We start from the raw sequence: 21,566 nt of genomic DNA, 5'->3' as shown, positions 1-21,566 counted from the left end.
TGTCCTACCTGCTTCCCCTTCCTGATAGGTTCATCAGACAAGGGCAACATTGTGAAGCTCAGTCAAAAGTAAAGCAATAATGCCGGACACGGTATGTGTTCATGTGCAATTAACACCCACCCAGGAGTGTTACGAGTCCCAGTGCCACAGGACTCCTCCCGGAAGGGTGTTACACATTAACACCCACCCAGGAGTGTTACGAGTCCCAGTGCCACAGGACTCCTCCCAAAAGGGTGTTAATTACACATTAACACCCACCCAGGAGTGTTACGAGTCCCAGTGCCACAGGACTCCTCCTGGAAGGGTGTTACACATTAACACACACCCAGGAGTGTTACGAGTCCCAGTGCCACAGGACTCCTCCTGGAAGGGTGTTACACTAACACACACCCTGGAGGGCATTTATTGTGCTTAGAGAATAGGCTCCCTGTAAAATTGTTGTGTTTTACTTAAAGTACTACATTATTTTTTTTGTACATTTTTGATATAAAATAGTTTTTCTGTCTAATAATTCAAACTTTCAGTAGTGTATGTTAATGGTCTTGGAGTAAGCATTTCATATCAAAAATACATTAAAAAAATAATATAGTACTTAAGAAAAAAAGTAAGTAAAACTATTTTTCAGGCAGACCCTTTTCGCTCTCTCTTACACAACACAGCGTTTGTAAATGCATTCACTCATACAAGATCAATCTCTCTCGCACAGTTTTCTCTGCTTTCATACGTGCACTTACTCACACAAGATCATTCTCACTGTCACACACACGTGCACACACACATGCACACAGTCATTTCTACTTTCATACATGCATTCAGTCACACAAGTAGACAGCATCATAAATACACGTACACATGATCCTCTCTTTCATACACGCATACACTCTCCCTCTCTCTCAAACAGCAGCCTGTGTAAAACAGCAGCTTAACTGATCTCTCTCACACTCATACAAGCATACACTTTCACACACAAACACACACACCTTTTTTTTAACTTTTATTTTATACTCACTTAACAGCAAAAGTTCTGCTTAGCAAGCATAAAATAATGGCGACCATTCCGTTTTTCTCAGTCTGAGCTCCAAGGCACCTTGATAAGCAAAGTGGCGAATTCATTTTTCAGCTGGCATTACTTGTACATTAATACCCTGTTGGAGAACGTTCATTCTCCAGTCAGGGTACTGATGTACAGTAAGCCCATTACTTGTACATTAATACCCTGTTGGAGAACGTTCATTCTCCAATCAGCATACTGATGTACAGTAAGCCCATTACTTGTACATCAATACCCTGCTGGAGAATGCTCGTTCTATATTCAGGGTGCTGATGTACAGTAAGTCCATTACTTGTACATTAATACCCTGCTGGAGAACAAGCATTCTCCAATCAGGGTACTGATGCACAGTAAGCCCATTACTTATACATTAATACCCTGCTGGAGATCGCTCGCTCTCCAATCAGCATACTGATGTACAGTAAGCCCATTACTTGTAAATTAATACCCTGCTGGAGAACGCTCGTTCTCCAGTCAGGGTACTGATGTACAGTAAGCCCATTACTTTTATATTAATACCCTGCTGGTGATGGCTCATTCTCCAGTCAGGGTACTGATGTACAGTAAGCCCATTACTTTACATTAATACCCTGCTGGAGATCGCTCGTTCACCAATCAGGGTACTGATGTACAGTAAGCCCATTACTTTACATTAATACCCTGCTGGAGATCGCTCGTTCCCCAATCAGGGTACTGATGTACAGTAAGTCCATTACTATAGCAATAACCCATGCCTGGGTGTGGGTAATGCTGGATTTACCCACGGTTGGCGTAGTTTGGTCCAGGGACCAAACAAAGCCAACCGTGGGTAAATACAGCATTACCCACACCCAGAAGTGGGTTATTGCTATTATACAATGACATTATTTAAGAAAAGAAATAATTACTTTTCCTAAATAATGGCATTGTATAATGCCTCTTTACTGCCCTTCCGCAGCTGTCTGGTATTCTGCGGCAGTTCTGATGTACTGCGCATGCCTACGCAGTACATCAGAGCTGTGGGCAAAAGCACTGTTTCGCCATGTTAAATGGGTTTAACATAGCGAGACAGCTTTAAAATGAGCAACGGATATCTCCGTTGCTTATTTTAAAGCTGTCTCGCTATGTTAAACCCATTTAATATATCAAGCCAGCTTTAAAAAAAAGCAACGGAGATCGCAAGATCTCCGTTGCTTTTTACACACTGTGTCGCTATGTTAAAGGAGTTTAACATAGCGAGACAGCTTTAAAAAAAGCAATGGAGATCTCCGTTGCTTTTTTAAACCTGTGTCGCTATGTTAAACTCTTTTAACATAGCGACACAGTGTTTTATACTTATGGAAAAAGTCCGGGCGACCGGACCTTTTTCCGTTAGTATATTGAGGGATTTGCAATGGGCACGCTGGTTGGGCTGGCCAATCAGCGTGCACGTTTTACGGGAGGAATTGTATAATTTACATTAATACCCTGCTGGAGAACGCTCATTCCCCAATCAGGGTACTGATGTACAGTAAGCCCATTACTTTACATTAATACCCTGCTGGAGAACGCTCACTCTCCAATCAGGGTACTGATGTACAGTAAGCCCATTACTTTACATTAATACCCTGCTGGAGAACGCTCACTCTCCAATCAGGGTACTGATGTACAGTAAGCCCATTACTTTACATTAATACCCTGCTGGAGAACGCTAACTCTCCAATCAGGGTACTGATGTACAGTAAGCCCATTACTTTACATTAATACCCTGCTGGAGATCGCTCGTTCCCCAATCACGGTACTGATGTAGAGTGAACCCATTCTCTATCACGGATAGGAGACTAAAAGTTCACCATTAAAATTAACGAATTGCCAGGCAAAAATGAAGAATAACCCGTTTATTCTATTAAACTTAAGCGCTTTTTGTACGTAGCATATACAAACTTCATTAGATGTGGAACAGAAGTTAAAGTGACATATAAATACCAAAAGCTTGTAGTCAGCTGATGCATCAATTGAAATGTAAAGCACATTAAAGGCATATTACTAAATCATAAAAGCATGCTTTGTAATAAAATTTTAATCACTATATAAAATACTGAGAAATATATGCAACACAATATTACATCAAAACATTAATATATTACTATACAAATCTATATTTAAAACACTGTTATAAACAACTAAGCAGCAACAAAAAAAATTACAAGTCATGAATTACTTGTATGAAAAACCATAATCTAAAGTCTAAATGTCTATATGTATCCAAAAAGTGTATATACATATATAAAAATAATAATACCATATAACATTATTCCAATAAAGTTCCTATCTACTAAGGCTTTTAAGTTTTAATAAGGCCATTATAGAGCACATATCATTTAAGCCTGGCCAATTATATGAATACAGTCTGATCTGCCATAGCAATTCTAACTTCTCTAATTCAATTTCTAATTCTTGCACATACTTTTACATTTTGGGTGTTAGATCAATTAATACCTAATATTAGGGGTGGCCCTTTAGAAATCATACAATCATGTGAAGCACTAATGACTGCGTACAATCATGTGAAGCACCGGTGGCTTTGTATGATCATGTGAAGCACAGATGACTGCGTACAATCATGTGAAGCACCGGTGGCTTTGTATGATCATGTGAAGCACAGATGACTGTGTATAATCACGGGAAGCACCAAACAAAAATGACACTGGTTGTGACAGTCTTCATGGAGAATCTGCCTTCCACACTTACATTTCCCTTTCTGGATAACATGAACACAATGACAAACATTAATAAAAAAAAAAAAACTCCAGCAGGGCACTTATAAAAAAAAATAAATAAATAAAAACACAGCTTGGTAACCAGCACAGTGGAAGAGCATTTGGACTGATGTCCAGTATTGGCGTTCAGACTGACAAAGAATTTCCATTTATTTGCATCCAGGTGTCCTCTTTATGCCTTACATTGAATGGAGGGAGGATACATGTGACAGTGCCTGGAGAGCTGGAGGCTTTGATAAACTGGTCAGATGATGGTTTATCTTTGGGCAGGGAATCCTTTAGGTGAAGAATACTGCAACATCTTTAGTATAGCCCTGAAAAAAATCAAGTGGATACTGTATAGTCCAAGGCTGTTTCTTTCTTTCATTGAAATGTAAACATTTTTTGGGACCTCAACCATGAAACTCTCAACAAATGCACATTCTCCCAAAAAATTCTTTGGGGATAAAAGGTGGGATGATATAGCTGCTGATCATATAAATCAGTGAATGTATCCAAAAAGGATTCTGTTTCACTTAAATGTCTCATTCTTTAAATAAATGAGGTTTGGCAACAAACCAAATTGTCCTGGGACATCTTCAAGAGGGGTTAGAGTGATATATTAGTGGGGGTTAGTTGGGTTGGGGAGGCGAAAGGGTTAAATAGAGGGAGGGAGGGATGATTGGGAGGAAATGAGATAAGGGTGGGGAGGGGCTTAAGGGGTTTAGACAAGTGTAGCCGGGTAAGCAATCACATTTTGGCATGAACTGGCTAAGGCAAGTTCTTTGTCCGAGACGACCTTGGGTGTTTTGGGACCAGGTAGGCCATGGGTTGATAGTGGTGGGATGGGCAGTGTTGGGTGGGTTTTTTTTTTTCTTTCCATTATTCTGCTCCTTGGTTGCTGGTTGGGTTGGACAGGACATAGGTTTTGGTGTTTTGGTGTGCTGGGTGCTGTGGAGAGGGAGTGTGGCCTTGCTTGCATTCCTTGCATTGCCTGGAATTGTGGTGCTGGGAGATAGCCTGGTTGCAGTTCAGGTGCTGTGGGTGGGCCTCGTGCTGTGCATCACAACTGGTTGTGCCCAGGCATGAAAGGAGGACAAAGCAAGGAAAAAGAAAGAAGAGGGGGGTTGGGGGGATCCACTGGGACCTTGTTGCCAGTGCACACCCCTTTCATGTGCGTGGATAACATTTTGCTGCTCTTTTCTGCCAGTTTGCGGGCAGTGGAATGACTGGGCACACATGTTGCTGGACTGGGCCTTGTGGGTGGATGGCTTGGCTTGCTTGTGCTTGGAATTGAATTGTCATCACTTGGATAGGTGAGGGTCTTGGCTGCAGTTGAGGTTTCCTGCTGAGCTCTGTTTGAGGTGCTTGCTTGTTTAGATGGTATCTTTCGGACATTCGACTCAGTTGGGAACCTGGGTATATGGGCAGTTCCAGCTTGGAGTTTTGTAGGTGAGGCAAGTAATTGGTTAATGATGGCTGTGGATGTTCAATGTTGAGGGGGTGGTGTTTGAGTTTGGCAGACTGTTCTCCCAACAACTTCATCTTGTGAGCTTCATTACGCTGGGAAGGTTTTGTGGTTGCGTCTTTGTGCTTCGGTGTCAGTTTGCTGTCAATGTTGTTTCTGTACTTTGTTTGGTTGTTCATGGTGGGGGAGTTGGGATTCCAAACCTGCATCTGGCAGTGTTTGGGGCTTTGATGGTGCAGATCGGTGGTGGCTGTCAGGCGAGAGGGGTTGTATCGCTCCCAGTGGTGCAGGATTGGTGTGAGTGAATTGAAGAAGTCATGGGCGTCTGGTGAAGGGTGGGAGACCGAAGAAAGCTCAGTGGAATGGTTGGTTAATGGTGTTGTAATTCGATGGTGGTGTTAAGAGCTGCTTGTTGGTGGGGGTGGACTGCGAGCCTTCTGTCAGACTGTTTTGCGGGTTATGAGAGGGGTGGAGTAATAAATCCTCTTTCCATCTGCTGGCTGTTAACAGGATCGGAGTTCGTGTTATCAACTTATACTGTTACCAGAATAGCAGCACGTGTGTTTGCAGGCAGTTGCTGAAATCTACATGTATATGACTATTCACTGTAGGAAATTTATATATATATATATATATATATATATATATATATATATATATATATATAAATAAACAGAATTTTGAAGAACAGACCATAAATATGACTCAAAATATTGCCATTCTGCAAAATCGGGCCAGTAAGAGGCAAAGTTAGGTTAGCGTACACGTAACAGACTTACAGTATGGGCTTTCTGACAGCACTCCCTATAAAGTTTCGGGACTGATATACTACAGAAAACACATGCTAACATAAATCTGGTTGTTCTAGTAACTTTACAGTTTCTAATATTTAAAATCCATCTTTATTTTGGGGGGGGGGTTGTTCCTCCATTATTCTGGGCTTTGTCCAGAGTTCTTGCTCCATGAAGTTGAGAGGTACGGGACTAAGGCCAGTTCGGAATTACATAGGGCATCGCACCAGGTTTGGTTCACTTCACACTCATCACTATAGATTTAGTTTCGCGATTGGGGCCAAATGGCCTGTTTTGCTCTTCGCCTCCCTTTGGTTTGTATCACTATGAAACTTTCTTTTTCTTGGCAAGGTTGTGATGCAGTCTGTGATGGGTGGGCAAGGTGTGTTCATCAGGGGGTTGCTACTGAGTGTTATGGGTTGGCAATGTGGTATGTGGGTCAGCAATGTTTGAGGTTTCATTCTGCTGGACTGGACAGAGACTTTGCTTGCTGGGTTGTGGGCAGACGTTTTCCAGCTGTCTCTGTTTGTACCTTTGTCCATTCATTTTGGTACACTTTGCTGCTATTCTTTGAACCTTTATACACCTGTTTAATGTTATGCCCTGAAATTAATCTGTGATCCAAGGTCCATTTAAATGTTTAAAGTAGGCTGGTGTACCCAGTAGAGAGATTAATGCATTTAATAGGAGAAAATGGATCGTGCTGTAAAATATGATAATGATATATATATATATATATATCTATATATAGTGTTAATGGATTTGGATTCATGATTTCTTATGTACATATGTAATTTTATGAATTTAATTACATTTTTTGTTTGAATGCATGTTTTACATTTTACCTGTGTAGCCTAACTTTTATCAGCCTCATGTTTCATCCTACTTTTATAATTCTCATTAATCCAGTTGCAACTCTGAATATTGTATCAATATGCAACATTGTAAAAATGTCTCGCAAAATGATAATGGGAGGAACTGTTTTGTTATTAATCGGTCGCTTGGTATCCCAGTTGGTCTAGGATTGTCACAGACATTCCTGATTTAGAGGTGGATACTTTCATTCAGTTACTGTCACTGTTGGGAAGGGGTGGCAAATGGTATATAGTAACTGAAGACAGTGATGGGGCTTAAATAGTTTCACATCAGCAGGTGCATTCCGGATAACATAATGATTCTGAGGTGCTCCACTCGGCTGAAGCTGTGACTATTCCCAGGTCCGAGAAAGGTTAATGGTTGCTGCAGAGCATTCACAGTGTGAATCTTCTCACTAAAGGTAATGCCTGTATGTAGTCATGACCTTGGCCAGATTTCTTGCTTTGAACAGTTGAAAGGTATGATTAAGGTGAGGGTGAGGGTGAGAATGAGGGGGGATTATTAATTAAACACAGTTCTCAAAGAAGGTAAAGGTGGGGCTCATAGTGCCAAGGTGTTGCTGCAGCGTTTCTAGCTATAGGGATTGGGGAATTTTGTTTTATTTCTTGTATGTAAAGTCAAGATATTTATTGTGTTTTTTTTTTTTTTTTTATTGCAGAACGGAATTTGAGTTGATATTGTTTGGTGACCGGCGGTGGGGGAACTCAAAAACGTATAGAAGCTGTTGCAGTGGAGGTCTCCATCTCTTGAGTGGTGCACAATGAGATCACAGGAGGAGGACTGCACGGCGAGCAGTGGTCACAGGAGGAGGACTGCACGGCGAGCAGGGGTCACAGGAGGAGGACTGCACGGCGAGCAGGGGTCACAGGAGGAGGACTGCACGGCGAGCAGGGGTCACAGGAGGAGGACTGCACGGCGAGCAGGGGTCACAGGAGGAGGACTGCACGGTGAGCAGGGGTCACAGGAGGAGGACTGCACGGTGAGCAGGGGTCACAGGAGGAGGACTGCACGGCGAGCAGGGGTCACAGGAGGAGGACTGCACGGCGAGCAGGGGTCACAGGAGGAGGACTGCACGGCGAGCAGGGGTCACAGGAGGAGGACTGCACGGCGAGCAGGGGTCACAGGAGGAGGACTGCACGGCGAGCAGGGGTCACAGGAGGAGGACTGCACGGCGAGCAGGGGTCACAGGAGGAGGACTGCACGGCGAGCAGGGGTCACAGGAGGACTGCACGGCGAGCAGGGGTCACAGGAGGACTGCACGGCGAGCAGTGGTCACAGGAGGAGGACTGCACGGCGAGCAGGGGTCACAGGAGGAGGACTGCACGGCGAGCAGGGGTCACAGGAGGAGGACTGCACGGCGAGCAGTGGTCACAGGAGGACTGCACGGCGAGCAGTGGTCACAGGAGGACTGCACGGCGAGCAGTGGTCACAGGAGGAGGACTGCACGGCGAGCAGTGGTCGCAGGAGGAGGACTGCATGGCGAGCAGTGGTCGCAGGAGGAGGACTGCACGGCGAGCAGGGGTCGCAGGAGGAGGACTGCATGGCGAGCAGTGGTCACAGGAGGAGGACTGCACAGCGAGCAGTGGTCACAGGAGGAGGACTGCACGGCGAGCAGTGGTCACAGGAGGAGGAGGAGGACTGCACGGCGAGCAGGGGTCACAGGAGGAGGACTGCACGGCGAGCAGTGGTCACAGGAGGAGGACTGCATGGCGAGCAGTGGTCACAGGAGGAGGACTGCACGGCGAGCAGTGGTCACAGGAGGAGGACTGCACGGCTAGCAGGGGTCACAGGAGGAGGACTGCACGGCTAGCAGGGGTCACAGGAGGAGGACTGCACGGCGAGCAGTGGTCACAGGAGGAGGACTGCACGGCGAGCAGTGGTCACAGGAGGAGGACTGCATGGCGAGCAGGGGTCCATGTGTGTCAAATGATTTTGAAGGTACTGGATGTTGAATTTGGGGGTGTTTTAATTGCGGGAGTGGAGCACAAGGTATCATAAGTCTATGCTAATGATGACACACCAGGGTTGGAGTTTATCAATGTAGGGTAGGGGCAAGTTGAAGGAGAGGCATGCTGAGTCATGGTAATCCAGGGAGAGCATTGTTTAAGGTGAGAGTGGGGTTTTCACGGGTGGGGTGGAGTCCAATCATAGGATAAGGGGTACTCTAGGTCACTAGTTTAGGCCTCTGGTAAGCTTGGCTAAATTCCCATTTATATATCTAAAATGGAATGGGGCCAGACTTTTCAATATGGAACTTTAAGGAACATGATTTTAGGACAGGGTGGGGGACCTTCCTCAAGATTGGGTGTACTTGAGAGGTACTGGGCAGGGTGATACTTAAAGTTTCAGCATCTAAGATTTCTTTGCAGTTTAATGTCTTGCGTACAGCCATTTGAAGATCAAAGCAGCCAATTGGAGGGTTTGCCAAGGTCACATTTTAGGCAATGATGATTTTATGTTTAAACTATTTGGGTTAGAGTGATTGCACGGGGATTTATTGTACTGCTTGTTTATGGAAATGTTCTTTGTAGGCCTGATTAACTGCTATTCCAATAATCCAGAGTTTATAGGTGGTATAGAAGTCACTAGTTGACTTCTTGTAGAATTTTGGTATTGAAATTCCCCTTCATTCGCAGTGTCTAAACTTAATATGGTAAGTACGCAGTTAGGCATGTCAGATTTGGGCGGAGCTTTTGGGATACATTTACAGTTAGCAGTTCAGGATACTGCGTGGTAGAGGTACCATGATCTGGACGGGAAGCTGATATAGTTCATAGAGCTGGGTAGGTGTTTGTAATGTTTCATGCTAGGTTAGGGTTTAGATGAGAGTACTACAATAACCATTTCAATTATGATTGCAGGAATTTTGTAAGGATGGTTTTGGAAGCAGTGTAGGTAGGAGGGTCTTGATATTTTGGGAGCAGGGAGCTTTGTTATATCAGTGATAGAAGCCTAATTGCCATTTGGTAGTGAGTGAATTGAGGGGTGTAAGGTTGAGTATGTCATTGTGGGGCATAAGCAAGTTTTAGAGGGGGTTCTGGCTTTCTGGCACTTAGTGTTAGGTCATTAATGTTTTGGAGTTAGGCTCTTCCCTGCAGTAATCGGTTTTCTGCACATCCAGAGCTGTGTAGTTTGCTAGGCTATTGTGCTATGCTTTAGTTGACAGGGTCCCAGGTCGAGACTTGCTAAGAGTTTTCTTTGACTGGGTGCAGATTTGAGTTCAAGGGGGTTATAGTTTCTGTGGCACTTGTCATTCATAAAAGGTGGAGCGATGGTTACTGGCTTGAAGGAAGTGGGCTAAAAGGCAATGTATTATCTGCGAGTGGCTGTTCCGCTGTGGTATAATGGGCTCACGGGTAATCCTAATTTACTTAGTGTCATATAGGTGTGTGTATCAGTGTTATGCCAAAGCGTGAGGTTGATGACAGGGTACTAATGTACTTTACAGATGATGGGTACAACCGAATGATGTATGGCTTAACTTTTCCCTTTAAGGGAGGTAGTTGATTGAACAATTTTGGGCAGGAGGGGGGGGGGGGGACAGCCTGGTCAGACTGGTTGGTGGAGAACAGGGACAGGCTTTGCCCTCTTCTGTTCCCCCCTCTGATGTCTGGGTTCTTTTCAAGGATTTGGGTAAAGGAAAATGAGCAGCTGGAGGAACTTTGCTGAATAGATAACAAGCGAAGCTAAGGATGGTGTTTATCTGGTGGAAGGTAATTCAATGAATGGTGTATGAAGTGAGATGGGACACTGCTTCATAAGGAAAGTAAGCGAGTACAGGTATGGACGGTGATTACTGGGTAAATGGGATATGAAGAGAGTATTGGATGCTGCTTCATAAGTAAAGTGAACAAAGGTATGGATGTTGCTTACTGGGGGACAGGGTGAGTAGGTACACTGCCCTGATTAACATTATAAGGATGTTTATGCTGTGTTTAGAACAGACTATATTGTGTCTAGTTCTAATAAATACGTTAGAGGATCAAAGCTATGTTATGGAAGTTTTAATTAAGGTTGTCAAATGTCATTCAGTGTGATGTGTTTATTGAAGGGGACTTGGACAAATATTTAAGTGTGAGAAAGTGATTTCTTCTTCTAGAAGCAGCAGTAGCTTGGAAACACAAAAGTCTATGTGAATAATATACCTTCCTCAGAGTCCAGTGCATGGTGAGATAGTGCAGCTGCTGGGAATTTTAGACTAAACAGACTAGTTTTGCTCTTTGTTAATAGCAACAGGTCTAAACCCAAGGACTAGGTGGCTTTGCTTCATGCAGAGAAAACATGCCTGCTGAAGGCAAAGAGATTTTTTCTCTTATAAATTTATGACCTGAAGGACTTCTGTAAACAAAACACGATCAGTGAATCATTTTCAAGGTTTCATCTCTGCCTGAAGAAACATGAGTGAGTTTTAAAGCAGACAAGATAGAAAAAACAACTGGCTGACTCCCTAACAGATGAATAAGCCTTGAAGACTTAACAGTGAAGGACACTTGGCATTTCCCTGCTCATTAATACATGCAGATGTTTCTTCCTTATTGAGATGCTTCTAGCCATCAGAATTACAACATGAAGGTACAGTTTTTACATCCTTCCTTTCCTTTTTTCGCTGTCTTTCTACCTGTTGCTTAGGCCTTTCTCACTTATTTGAAGGAATAAAGCCCTGCTGTCGACGACTTTTCTAACGTTACTTGCCATTTCCTGATTTTTATGTCCTTTTCTCTTTAACCTCCTCATTTTCTAAATTTTTATATTTTTCCCATTTTAATATATTTTATTTAAATCCATTTATTAATTTTTTTAAATATAAAGGGTTTAGTCTTCTTGTCTTTGTGTCTTTTTAAAACATTTAGCAGTTCTTACTCGAACTGTTTCTAGGTCAGTCCGTTCCTAGCACTAAACCTGAAGTTTTGTTCACCGTCTTCACGTTTGTTCCGTGTCTAATGTCTGTTGTACACAACTGTCACTCCAGCATCAAAAGCAACTGCCCTGGTTCCATGGTGTAGAAACAGGCTTGTTCAAGTTTATAAGTTACAGAGTCCTGAGTCGAACAGCATTAAGACAGACGGTCACTGCCTACTATAATGTATACTTACACACAGTCCAGAGGGGAAAAATTACTATACTCTAAATATCTGTGTGTGTCAACAACACATTTTTTAACACTCACCAATTGAAAAGCAAAGTGGCAACTGAACAACTCATCAACAGAGATTGTGGTATTGTAGCAAATACGTTTGAAGCAGCAAACAGGCAGGCACAGGTTAATGTCACTTATATGGAAGATCTGCTGTGTGATACCAGGGGGCGAGTATTAAAACACAAGTCAGTCTCCACTCAGAGGGGTGTACAAAAGCAAAAACCAGACTGCATGACTCAGTAGTGAAATGAAACGTGTTCAAGATACTACGCTAAGAATAAGCCCTGAAAAAAGACCTATAATTCCATAAATTTCTGTTACTGAAGAAGATATCCAAATTATAACATTGTTTGCGGCTGCCATTTTACTTAGGAAGAAAAAACATTGTAGCTTTTAGCATGTTCCAGCTGCAAAGTACAGGTTTAATGACGCTACGTTTTGGAATTTTCTAGGATTCTATTTTCCAAGCAAAAAATAGAACAGATGAGTTCAAATGATCGTGTGCTGCTGGTTTGTTTAGACAGTCATTTGAACAAATATAATATAAAGATCTGTTGCTACTATCACTTCATCAATTTGATTTGCATTCGTATTACAATTGCATAACAGAGTTGTGTAATTTTTGTACTAATTTGTGACAATCCTACTTTTATATTATTTTGTATTATTTCTGTATTAATTCATGTTGATTTTTGTTTTGTTTTATATGTATATACATGGAGCTTTTCTCCCAGGACCTCCACTGAAAAAGTGCTCATCTCAGTCCAATGGACTCTCCAGGTCAACAAACTGCAAATAAAATAAAAAATATATAGGTTAGTTGCATATTTTAACTCGGCAAACCTAAAGATTTTACTTACTTTCAGATCATTTATCAAAAGTGTCAGTTTAGATATAAACGTGGCAGTAATGAATGTACTATATTGTACGTAGAAGCTGTGTGTACATGTCAGTTTAGATATAAACATGGTAGTAATGAATGTACTATATTGTACGTAGAAGCTGTGTGTACATGTCAGTTTAGATATAAACATGGTAGTAATGAATGTACTATATTGTACGTAGAAGCTGTGTGTACATGTCAGTTTAGATATAAACGTAGTAGTAATGAATGTACTATATTGTACGTAGAAGCTGTGTGTACATGTCAGTTTAGATATAAACATAGTAGTAATGAATGTACTACATTGTACGTAGAAGCTATGTGTACATGTCAGTTTAGATATAAATGTGGTAGTAATGAATGTACTACATTGTACGTAGAAGCTGTGTGTACATTTATTTTCTTTTGCTTACTATAACTACTTAATGCCTGAAGAAATCAAATTAACTGCTCAATAAAACAAATAAAAAAAGAAATGTATGGCAAGATAATGGCATATCAATTGCATTCAAAAGTGATGTACTTTCAAAAGGAGTAAAAAATTAGAATGAAGACTGCAGTCATGACTTTTATCAAATATCCCATTTCCCCTATTCTGAATTCATTAGAAATACTACACTGTATTCTTACATTGTTTGTTCACAACAAATCACCCAAAAGGTTTGTTTGTTCATGACCCTTGACACTGTTGGGCAAGCAGTGATGCAGACGACCACTGGTTATAGTAGGACACCAGCTTTCCACTTTTCCTGATGTTTCTGGGCCATGGAGGTGGGTCACTCCACACTACAGCCATCAACGTTTACTATTCTATGAAAAGTTATCTGCCAAGGTGAAAGTTAAGCAGGTAAAATTTACCTAAATAGTCTACATATTTACCACACACAACCATGTTTAGGAGTTGTTTTTGGCTCCAGCTGTCACATTTGCAGACTTTGACAATCATTAACAATTTTGTTACCATGATGAGACACTCAATAGTAAGTGGCATTTCACTGCTTCACAGATATTGTTAAAATATTTTTAATACCAACACAGAGAGCTGCATCAAAAAGAAATATCCAGGTACATTTTAATGGTTTCTTTATACATATCTTGGCATTAAAAGCAATGATAATATAACAGACATTATAAATATTATCCAAGTATAAATAGGTCTTAACATTTAGAAGTATGCACACTCATTTCTGTAAATACTGCTACAGGTCTAGAACCAATAAAATGTCTTAAGACTGAAGGAAAGCTCTCTCTGGGGTGTGATAGAGTATTTATAAGATAATGTATGCAGACGCTGAAAATAAATAATTACCTTGTTGAAGCTATATTCTGTGTAATGATGATTGGCTTAAAATGGGTCACTGGGGAAGTGAAGGCATCTGGCAGATTTGAAGGCTCATTATTGACAGGATATTGGCAAGGGACCGGGCCTTTGATAGCTGTCAGCCTGCTTTTAGTTTTGATAGGTACAAATCCTAAAAACAGAAACCACAGTTAGTCTTCTGATACATTTACATATAAAAATAAATAAAAGTTTTATATCATAGTACCCAAATCCATATTGCATATTATTTGATGGCTTCTTGCTGTTTACATTAGAAAGCACAATACAATAAAAACAATAATATACCGGAAATAATTACCCAAGTACAGTCCTGCAGTGTCCTTTGCATGAACAGTATCTTCATAATCTTTTACAGAAGTATTAGCTGAAAGAGACACATTTCTGGATTCCTGAGATTTTGTAAGAGAGAATTAGACAAGATGAGCTTCTGAGCAGCATTTACAATATAATAACCAATTTAGTTCATGAAACAATTTTTGAAACTGTAATTAGTTTCTTTATAAAACTGAATCACTGTTACATTTACCAACTGTATTCTTTTAAGTAAAACACAACTATATTAGTTTAAATCTACTTAGACCTCACTTCTCACCTACTGCAGTAGCATAACTTTGGAGAACTATGCAACTAAGAATCACAGGTCACAAAAATCAGAATATTTTATTTAGACTTTGCAGATGCATGACACTAGAAAGTAAAATACATCCTATTTTTAAAATGTTTACAACTTCATAGTGGAATATCTTGTTTCATGAGAAAATGTTGAAACATAGCTAGTAACCTATTAGAGTCATGTTACATTTTACTCTGACTATTATTAAAAGAATGCACATTTGTTCGACTTATTCAAACTGGAAACTGTCTGAAAAAGAAACAGATGCAGAGTGCTCTAATCATACTTTATGATTGTATGGCATTAGCAAGAAAATCTCAAGGAAAGAGAATTCATTAAAACAAAATGAGTCCGTCCTATTCAGTGTGAGAATGTTCAGTTTTATCCGATTAATATGTTACACTAATGCCACAGCTCTGATACGTGATGCAGGCATTTACTGAGAAACTGTACTACAGAACTGACTTTACAGAAATGCCCTAGGTAAAACATTATAAACTCTTAAACAGTACTCTGCTTTAATAAATCTTTGTTTTAACAAAGCTATACAATTAAAACCTTCATGGCAAGAGAAATTGGGGCAGGTAGCTGGGTGCAGCTTATGTTAGTGGATTAATTATCCCTATGATGGAAGACTGAGGTGAACACAAACCACAACTGATTCAAAGGATTAGGAAATACGGTTGTTTATTACAGTCACCAATAAGATGATTCAAGGCATGACTGGGTTATAATGCCAACTCCATGACAGCTGGAAAGCCATTTATCTCTCACACTATTATTGTAATTTAGTTCAGTTGCAGGGTGTGGTCACATGAGATAATGTATATGACAAAAGCTAGGCCTGTTGGGCTTACAGCACCTGATTTAGGATCTAGGCAAATTTTATACCATCCTACATCAATATTCAGTTAAAGTAATATCTAAGGGATCTAAGGGTAGATGTTATAAGTAATTTATACTATTTTACCATCTTGCAATATGACAAACAAAAAGTTGACTGTCTTTGGAAAAAAGCAAAATAGCTTTATAGTGGGTGATTTTAGACTTATTCAACGCCAATGTGCTTACTCAGGTTTCCTTCAGGAGATCAGAAGAATAAAGTTCTTCTGCCTTAAGACCCTTTTGTAGAGAAAATAATATGGCATACTGCTGGAGTGGAAGAAAAAAACAGATGAAACAAAGATGCAAATGTTCTGGTCACCATTTATTTGGCTCAACAATTACCCTCTGTTTTCTGGTTTTAAGGGCTAGTAGCTTTTTAATCTACCATACTGTCATGAGGGTGAACATGTGACGAGCAAGGCTGCGAAGCATCAGTCCAACTGACTCTCTTCTCAGTCTTTGCTCTGGGACTAAACATTAAGATTTGGAAGGTTATGAAGGTGAAACTAAATGATGACAAACAAATGGTTGGCAGCAGTAATCACTGTTACAGTATGTAGTTGCCCCTCTCCTTACAGTATTTGGCTGAATAAGTAAAGAACTAAACTATACCTCTAGAAACTGGATGGAGGCTACACCAAGAATTCTTTGTGCAGCTGAAAGTTAAAGTGTGGATTGCTGAAAGAGTCACTGCTTCATAAATGGCAACAGAAGAGATTCATCCAAAAGTAGCAGAATCCACTACTACATTTATTGAATTCACTCAAATGAACCCCTGGAAAGAATCATCTATGGAGGAGGAAGAAAATGCCATTACCAGCATTCATGCTGAAAACAGTTTGTTTCCATAATGTGGCTTCCAACTTGATAGCTGCAAAGGAATCAAACAGATGTCTCAGCTTACATTTTTTTTGTTCTAGTAACACAAGTAAACAATTGATTTGAAGGGTACATCCTATTTTGAAAACACTCCAGCTGTGGGTAGGAGGAAAGGATCACGACCTTTCAGTTGGAGAATTTCTGACATTACTTGATCTTGGGCACAAAAAGTTGGTTATTAAAATACCACCTAATCTTCATTCATGATCATGAATGCTTCTGAACTCATAACAGCTTTAAGTTCTGATAAAGTTCTACTTTAAGTCATTGTTACCCGAAGAAAAAAATAATTGAATAGACTAGGTCAGGCAATGGTTTCATTATATTTTCCAAGATGAAATTTAGATAGCAAATAAGAATAAATGAATTTCTTTGGAAGTTTTATCTGCAATATGTTAGTAAGAAACCTCTTTACATACAATTCAGTGCCAACATTTAAGGGGTCGAGATCACCAGACTGAATGTTTAGGTTAATGAACAACTAAACATCGAACTGGTAATACCGAAAGCAAAAAACCACAAACTACCAATTTAACACAGGGAAAGATTTCTCTTGGCCGTTAGCCAGATTTTGCCATTTTGTGTACTATAGAGCGATCTCAGAATTGGTATTTTTAGTTAGGGAGTGTGTGGGGGGCACAGCCCCCATGTCAGGTGGTAATGAAGGGTAAAGCCCCCCACTTCATTTGGGTTTAAATTTGTTTTTTTTTTTTGTGGCCAACAGAAGTCTTTCCCTGCACTGCTCGTAGTTTTCAGTATCGGTATTACCAGTTCAATGTTTAGGTGTTCAATATCCTAAACATTCGGTATAATAATATAGACCCACATTTAAGACTATGTGCTACCAGATCTAGAACTTGCAGTAACTAAGTTTGATTTTCACAGCCTGCATTTGTGTACTTAGTTTGTGCCTCAGAGCAAGTCACTTAACCAGAAATCACTCCAAGATCAATGTTGAAAGTGACAATTTTTTTTAAAACTGTACACCTAAGGCTCTAAAGATACACTGGTTAACAAGACAGAAAAAAGGCTTCTTAAGTGAAGTTCAAAAGGCCCATAGAAAGTTAGAGAGAGGGACACACACACACAGTCTAGAACCTCTAGGAGTTACATTTGATGCAACATTAAGCTAAATTCAGTTAAAAGAAGTTCATTTTGGCAAATATATTTTCATAGAAGGTGGCCTCCTGGTGTTCTAAGGAAATCATTGATTTGAAAGAGAATTATTCTGTACAAACAGTAGGAGGTGAAGTTATTATAGTGATGGATAACCTTGTTGCTGAAACATAAGGATACTCCTGACAGGGAGTAAAGTGGATCAGTTTATTACCTTTTTGAGCTCAGACAGCCAAAGTAGCCTGGGCTGAAATAGTGCAGTTAGATCAACTAGATTTTTTTTTGAAGGAATACTGGAGTAAAGGAACAAGGCAACGATTATTTCCCAATTGATTGAAGGACTGTTGAGGATTTTTGTGCAGAATATGAGTAACTGAGCTTCTTCTGGGGATAGAAGATGGTCTTTTTTTGAGATCATCCAAGAAGATGAGTTTTTAGGCTTTGACAATAAAACTATCATTTGAGCGCCAAATGAATGGCTCAGTTAAGAGTACCTTCTAGGAGATTGTTCTTGTCTAACAGACAATCTATGGACAATGCTAATAACTGTAGACAATAACCTAGACAATAATGCTGATCACATTTGGTGCTGCCCTACTTGGTAACGTACAGCATTTTAGTTCAGTCATCTGAGTTTATCTATACCATTCCTGCATGCATGTGTTTTCTGAACACTTCAAGTATCAGAGGACCACAAGCATTTAATTCAAGATGATGAGATATTTCTTGGGTAAAAGAGACCACCCTACTTGGGATTGTCGGGTATTTCACACTCACACCCCAGACAGTCTGAGACAGATGCAGTCAGGATCCTGGCACAATATTCTTTGCCAATACAGGGATCTGCAGATGTTTCTAATCTATACACTCCCCTATCAGATGTGAGGAATTCTGGAGGCAATGTCAGCACTTTTTCATGTAATGTCTGGCATGCTGCTACAAAATGGGACTAGCTGACAAAGATCTAACAGTGCTAGAAAGGTCTAAAATGAAATACTGGTTTGGGGCACTACCCAACAAAATGAAGAGACTCTGTCCTATACCCTTAACAGGGTCAGGATAATTTTCTATTGTGTAGAACTAAGACCCGTTCCTAAAAATGTATTCCTCTGTACTGGGACAAGCTCTGATTTTTTGATACTTAGAATTAAAGTCCAGGAAGTCTAGAAACAAGATCATTACAAATGTGGCTGTCCATTAACTGCCAATTAAAATGTGCTTAGATCAAACATCCATCTGGTGGTAATACATCTCTATGGACAGTTGACTAAAACATGCTTTAATCAACAAGTCATCCAAATAAGGATAATCCTTCCTATTCCTCACTAGGAGTGCTCTTATAGCAAGGGTAAGGCACTTAGTGAAAATTCTTGGTTCCGATGCAAGACCAAGGTATCACAATGGATTGAAAATGCTGTTTGCCCATTTTAACTTGAGAAATCTGTAAGGATAAAGGAATGCAACATATATCAGTAAGCAATATTCTGAACTATAGATTCCATCTACACTCTTTTCAAATTGAACGGGAAGAACATATTGAATGTTTCATGAATCTCAGGTGTTCACTTTCATTAGTTAGATCCAACATGAATCTTCAAGATACAGATTCTCCCTTTGGGATAAGGAAGAACTACTTTAGCTCATTAATCAGAAAACAAAAGGTAAACGCTCTGTAATCCTTTATAGAATACTTCCCAAAAACAAGCTTCGTTCTTATTAGAAAAGATAGGTGTGTTTTTGGAATGGAGTGGTGGGTTAAAGCGGCTTTAACTGATTTTTTTTTTATTTCATATAAAAAACACTTTCAAACATCTCTGATAACATTTTGTTCCACTTGATTTTTCATCTTTCAATGAAAAGTTCACACAGATGACTTTGGAGTGAACAAAGAAAATACATTTTGGGGAATTCTTCTGTCTTTTAGGCTATGCATGCCTCATAAGGGTTCTTGCACCCCTAGCATATAATCTACCCCACTGAACTTGACTGTATATGTAGAGGACTGGCCTACACTACTACTTCTATGTAATACAAATGCTCATCTTTCCTCATTGAATGCATCATACAAATAACTATGCAGATTATTTCTACTCATTTATATGATGCCTATGTTTACCATTTCAGGTACACAAGGTAGCTGAAGTGTTTCCCAGCAGTTAGCGAGTTTAAGAAAGAGAACAAGTATGTGATGCCAAACTCTTGCAAGATGCAGTCACATACTCGCCCTCTCCCCTACACACACACAGATACACTCATCTAAGGATAATACAAAGGTGAATAAATATACCTACTGGTATGTGTGGAATGATGCAGAAAATTAGAGGCCACAGCACAAATGTTCATAGACCTAGACAAGTAGCATGGCCTCCAAGCAGAAGGCAAACAGTTACAAATGTTTCACTGGTGGGGACCTGACTCACATACCATGGATTCAGTTTTAAACTGAGAGGCAGACCATAACTAATTCTCCAAATTTGCAGAATGTGATTGAACAATTCTGCACTCATTTCATATAATCCAGAAAAGTGGCCCAAGGGGAAATTCACATTGGAGAACGGGCTCATCTTCTCCTGATAATCAAGGTTACTTAATTATTGCAGAATGTTTCATCCTTGATGGTGAAGCATATGTCAGAGCAGAGACATCATCAGTATAACTCAGAATGCAGAGCGACATGCTTTTGGAAAAAAAAGTAAATATATGCCCCAGTGTTTGTACCAGGTGGAACGTTAATTACTATTCAGCAGTATAATAAACAATGGCAGATAAAAGCATTGTGATGTAATCTTTCTTCATTCATTTGTGCATTCTATAATTCCCTGCTTAATCTGTTTCTGGGTTAAACTAGACCCTATCCTGCTACTCAGTGGACTGAGGAGAAGAAACTAATCTCATTTGGGGCATCTGCACATTGCAGAAAATGTCACCTTTGCTCTCTGTGGATCTATGTCATATGATTAACTTTTTAAATCATCAGATTTCATACAATCGACTATTTAAAAAGTCAAACATAAGTAAAAATTCAAAAGCAGCATTTTAGCAGGGGGGAAGCCCCTCTGCACCCCACACATCCCCTGTGCATTATATATACCAACTCTGAAATCACACTACAGTGGGGGAAGATCATATTTCATGATCCCAACTGAAGTGCAATTTCAGGACAATTCACTATTTAAGCAAATAGGGATACATTTGGCTTTTTAAATAGTCGATCATAAGAGTTTGATCATGTTAAATTCAACTAAAGTCAATCATATGACATAGACCCATTCTCTGTAATCCTTCATTCATTACTTGCTCACTTAACTTTGCTAAATAGGAGGCTTTTCTTACCAGAAGTGACCAATTTTTGTCAGATATAATGAAGATAAGAGAAGCTAGCTAATGAAATTAAATATTGATTGGTTTCAGTCTTGCTACATATATCATACCACATTGTGCTGCTAGTGTTTGTGCCTGTATTACTCTCTGCACTACCGAAACATGGATACGATTGGTAAAGCTGTAACAGTTAAACATACATCACCATGGCAATCTTGGACTAAATGTTTGGGTTAACCAGACTAGTTAAATCCATTTAATACATGGCAGGCATGACTTCCTAAATATATCATCATATGGCCCAATCTGTGTTACCTACATGCAGAAAGAGAATTGAAAATGAGACCAAAGTAGAGTAAATAAAAAGGAGGCAAATCCACGATCACTACAAGCTACCTTTAATGGTGAGCCAGCTACACTGAGTAGCACAAACTATAAGGCCCATTCCAAGTAATTCTTTTCTAGTCTTATAATGCAGCATAAAAGG

The 21,566-nt window shown here is 40.1% G+C and overlaps 1 protein-coding gene across 2 annotated transcripts in view; it reads right to left on the bottom strand.

The window, feature by feature from the left end:
- The window catches only part of KNDC1 (kinase non-catalytic C-lobe domain containing 1), a 1,471,539-nt gene that overhangs the window by 859,656 nt on the left and 590,317 nt on the right, over positions 1 to 21,566 (bottom strand). For both annotated transcript variants that reach the window (XM_044056877.1, XM_044056878.1), the window contains exons 12-13: positions 14,564 to 14,654; positions 14,233 to 14,395 (exon numbers count right to left, since the gene is read on the bottom strand). In XM_044056877.1, the coding sequence (XP_043912812.1) occupies positions 14,233 to 14,395; positions 14,564 to 14,654 (254 nt within the window). The remainder of the gene's footprint in view (positions 1 to 14,232; positions 14,396 to 14,563; positions 14,655 to 21,566) is intronic.

Source organism: Protopterus annectens, chromosome 14.part0 (assembly GCF_019279795.1).
Source record: "Protopterus annectens isolate FY-2018-M chromosome 14.part0, PAN1.0, whole genome shotgun sequence".
NCBI lineage: Eukaryota > Metazoa > Chordata > Ceratodontiformes > Protopteridae > Protopterus > Protopterus annectens.
Note: the sequence above shows the minus strand (reverse complement) of the source record. Positions and strands in the feature narration are given on the sequence as shown.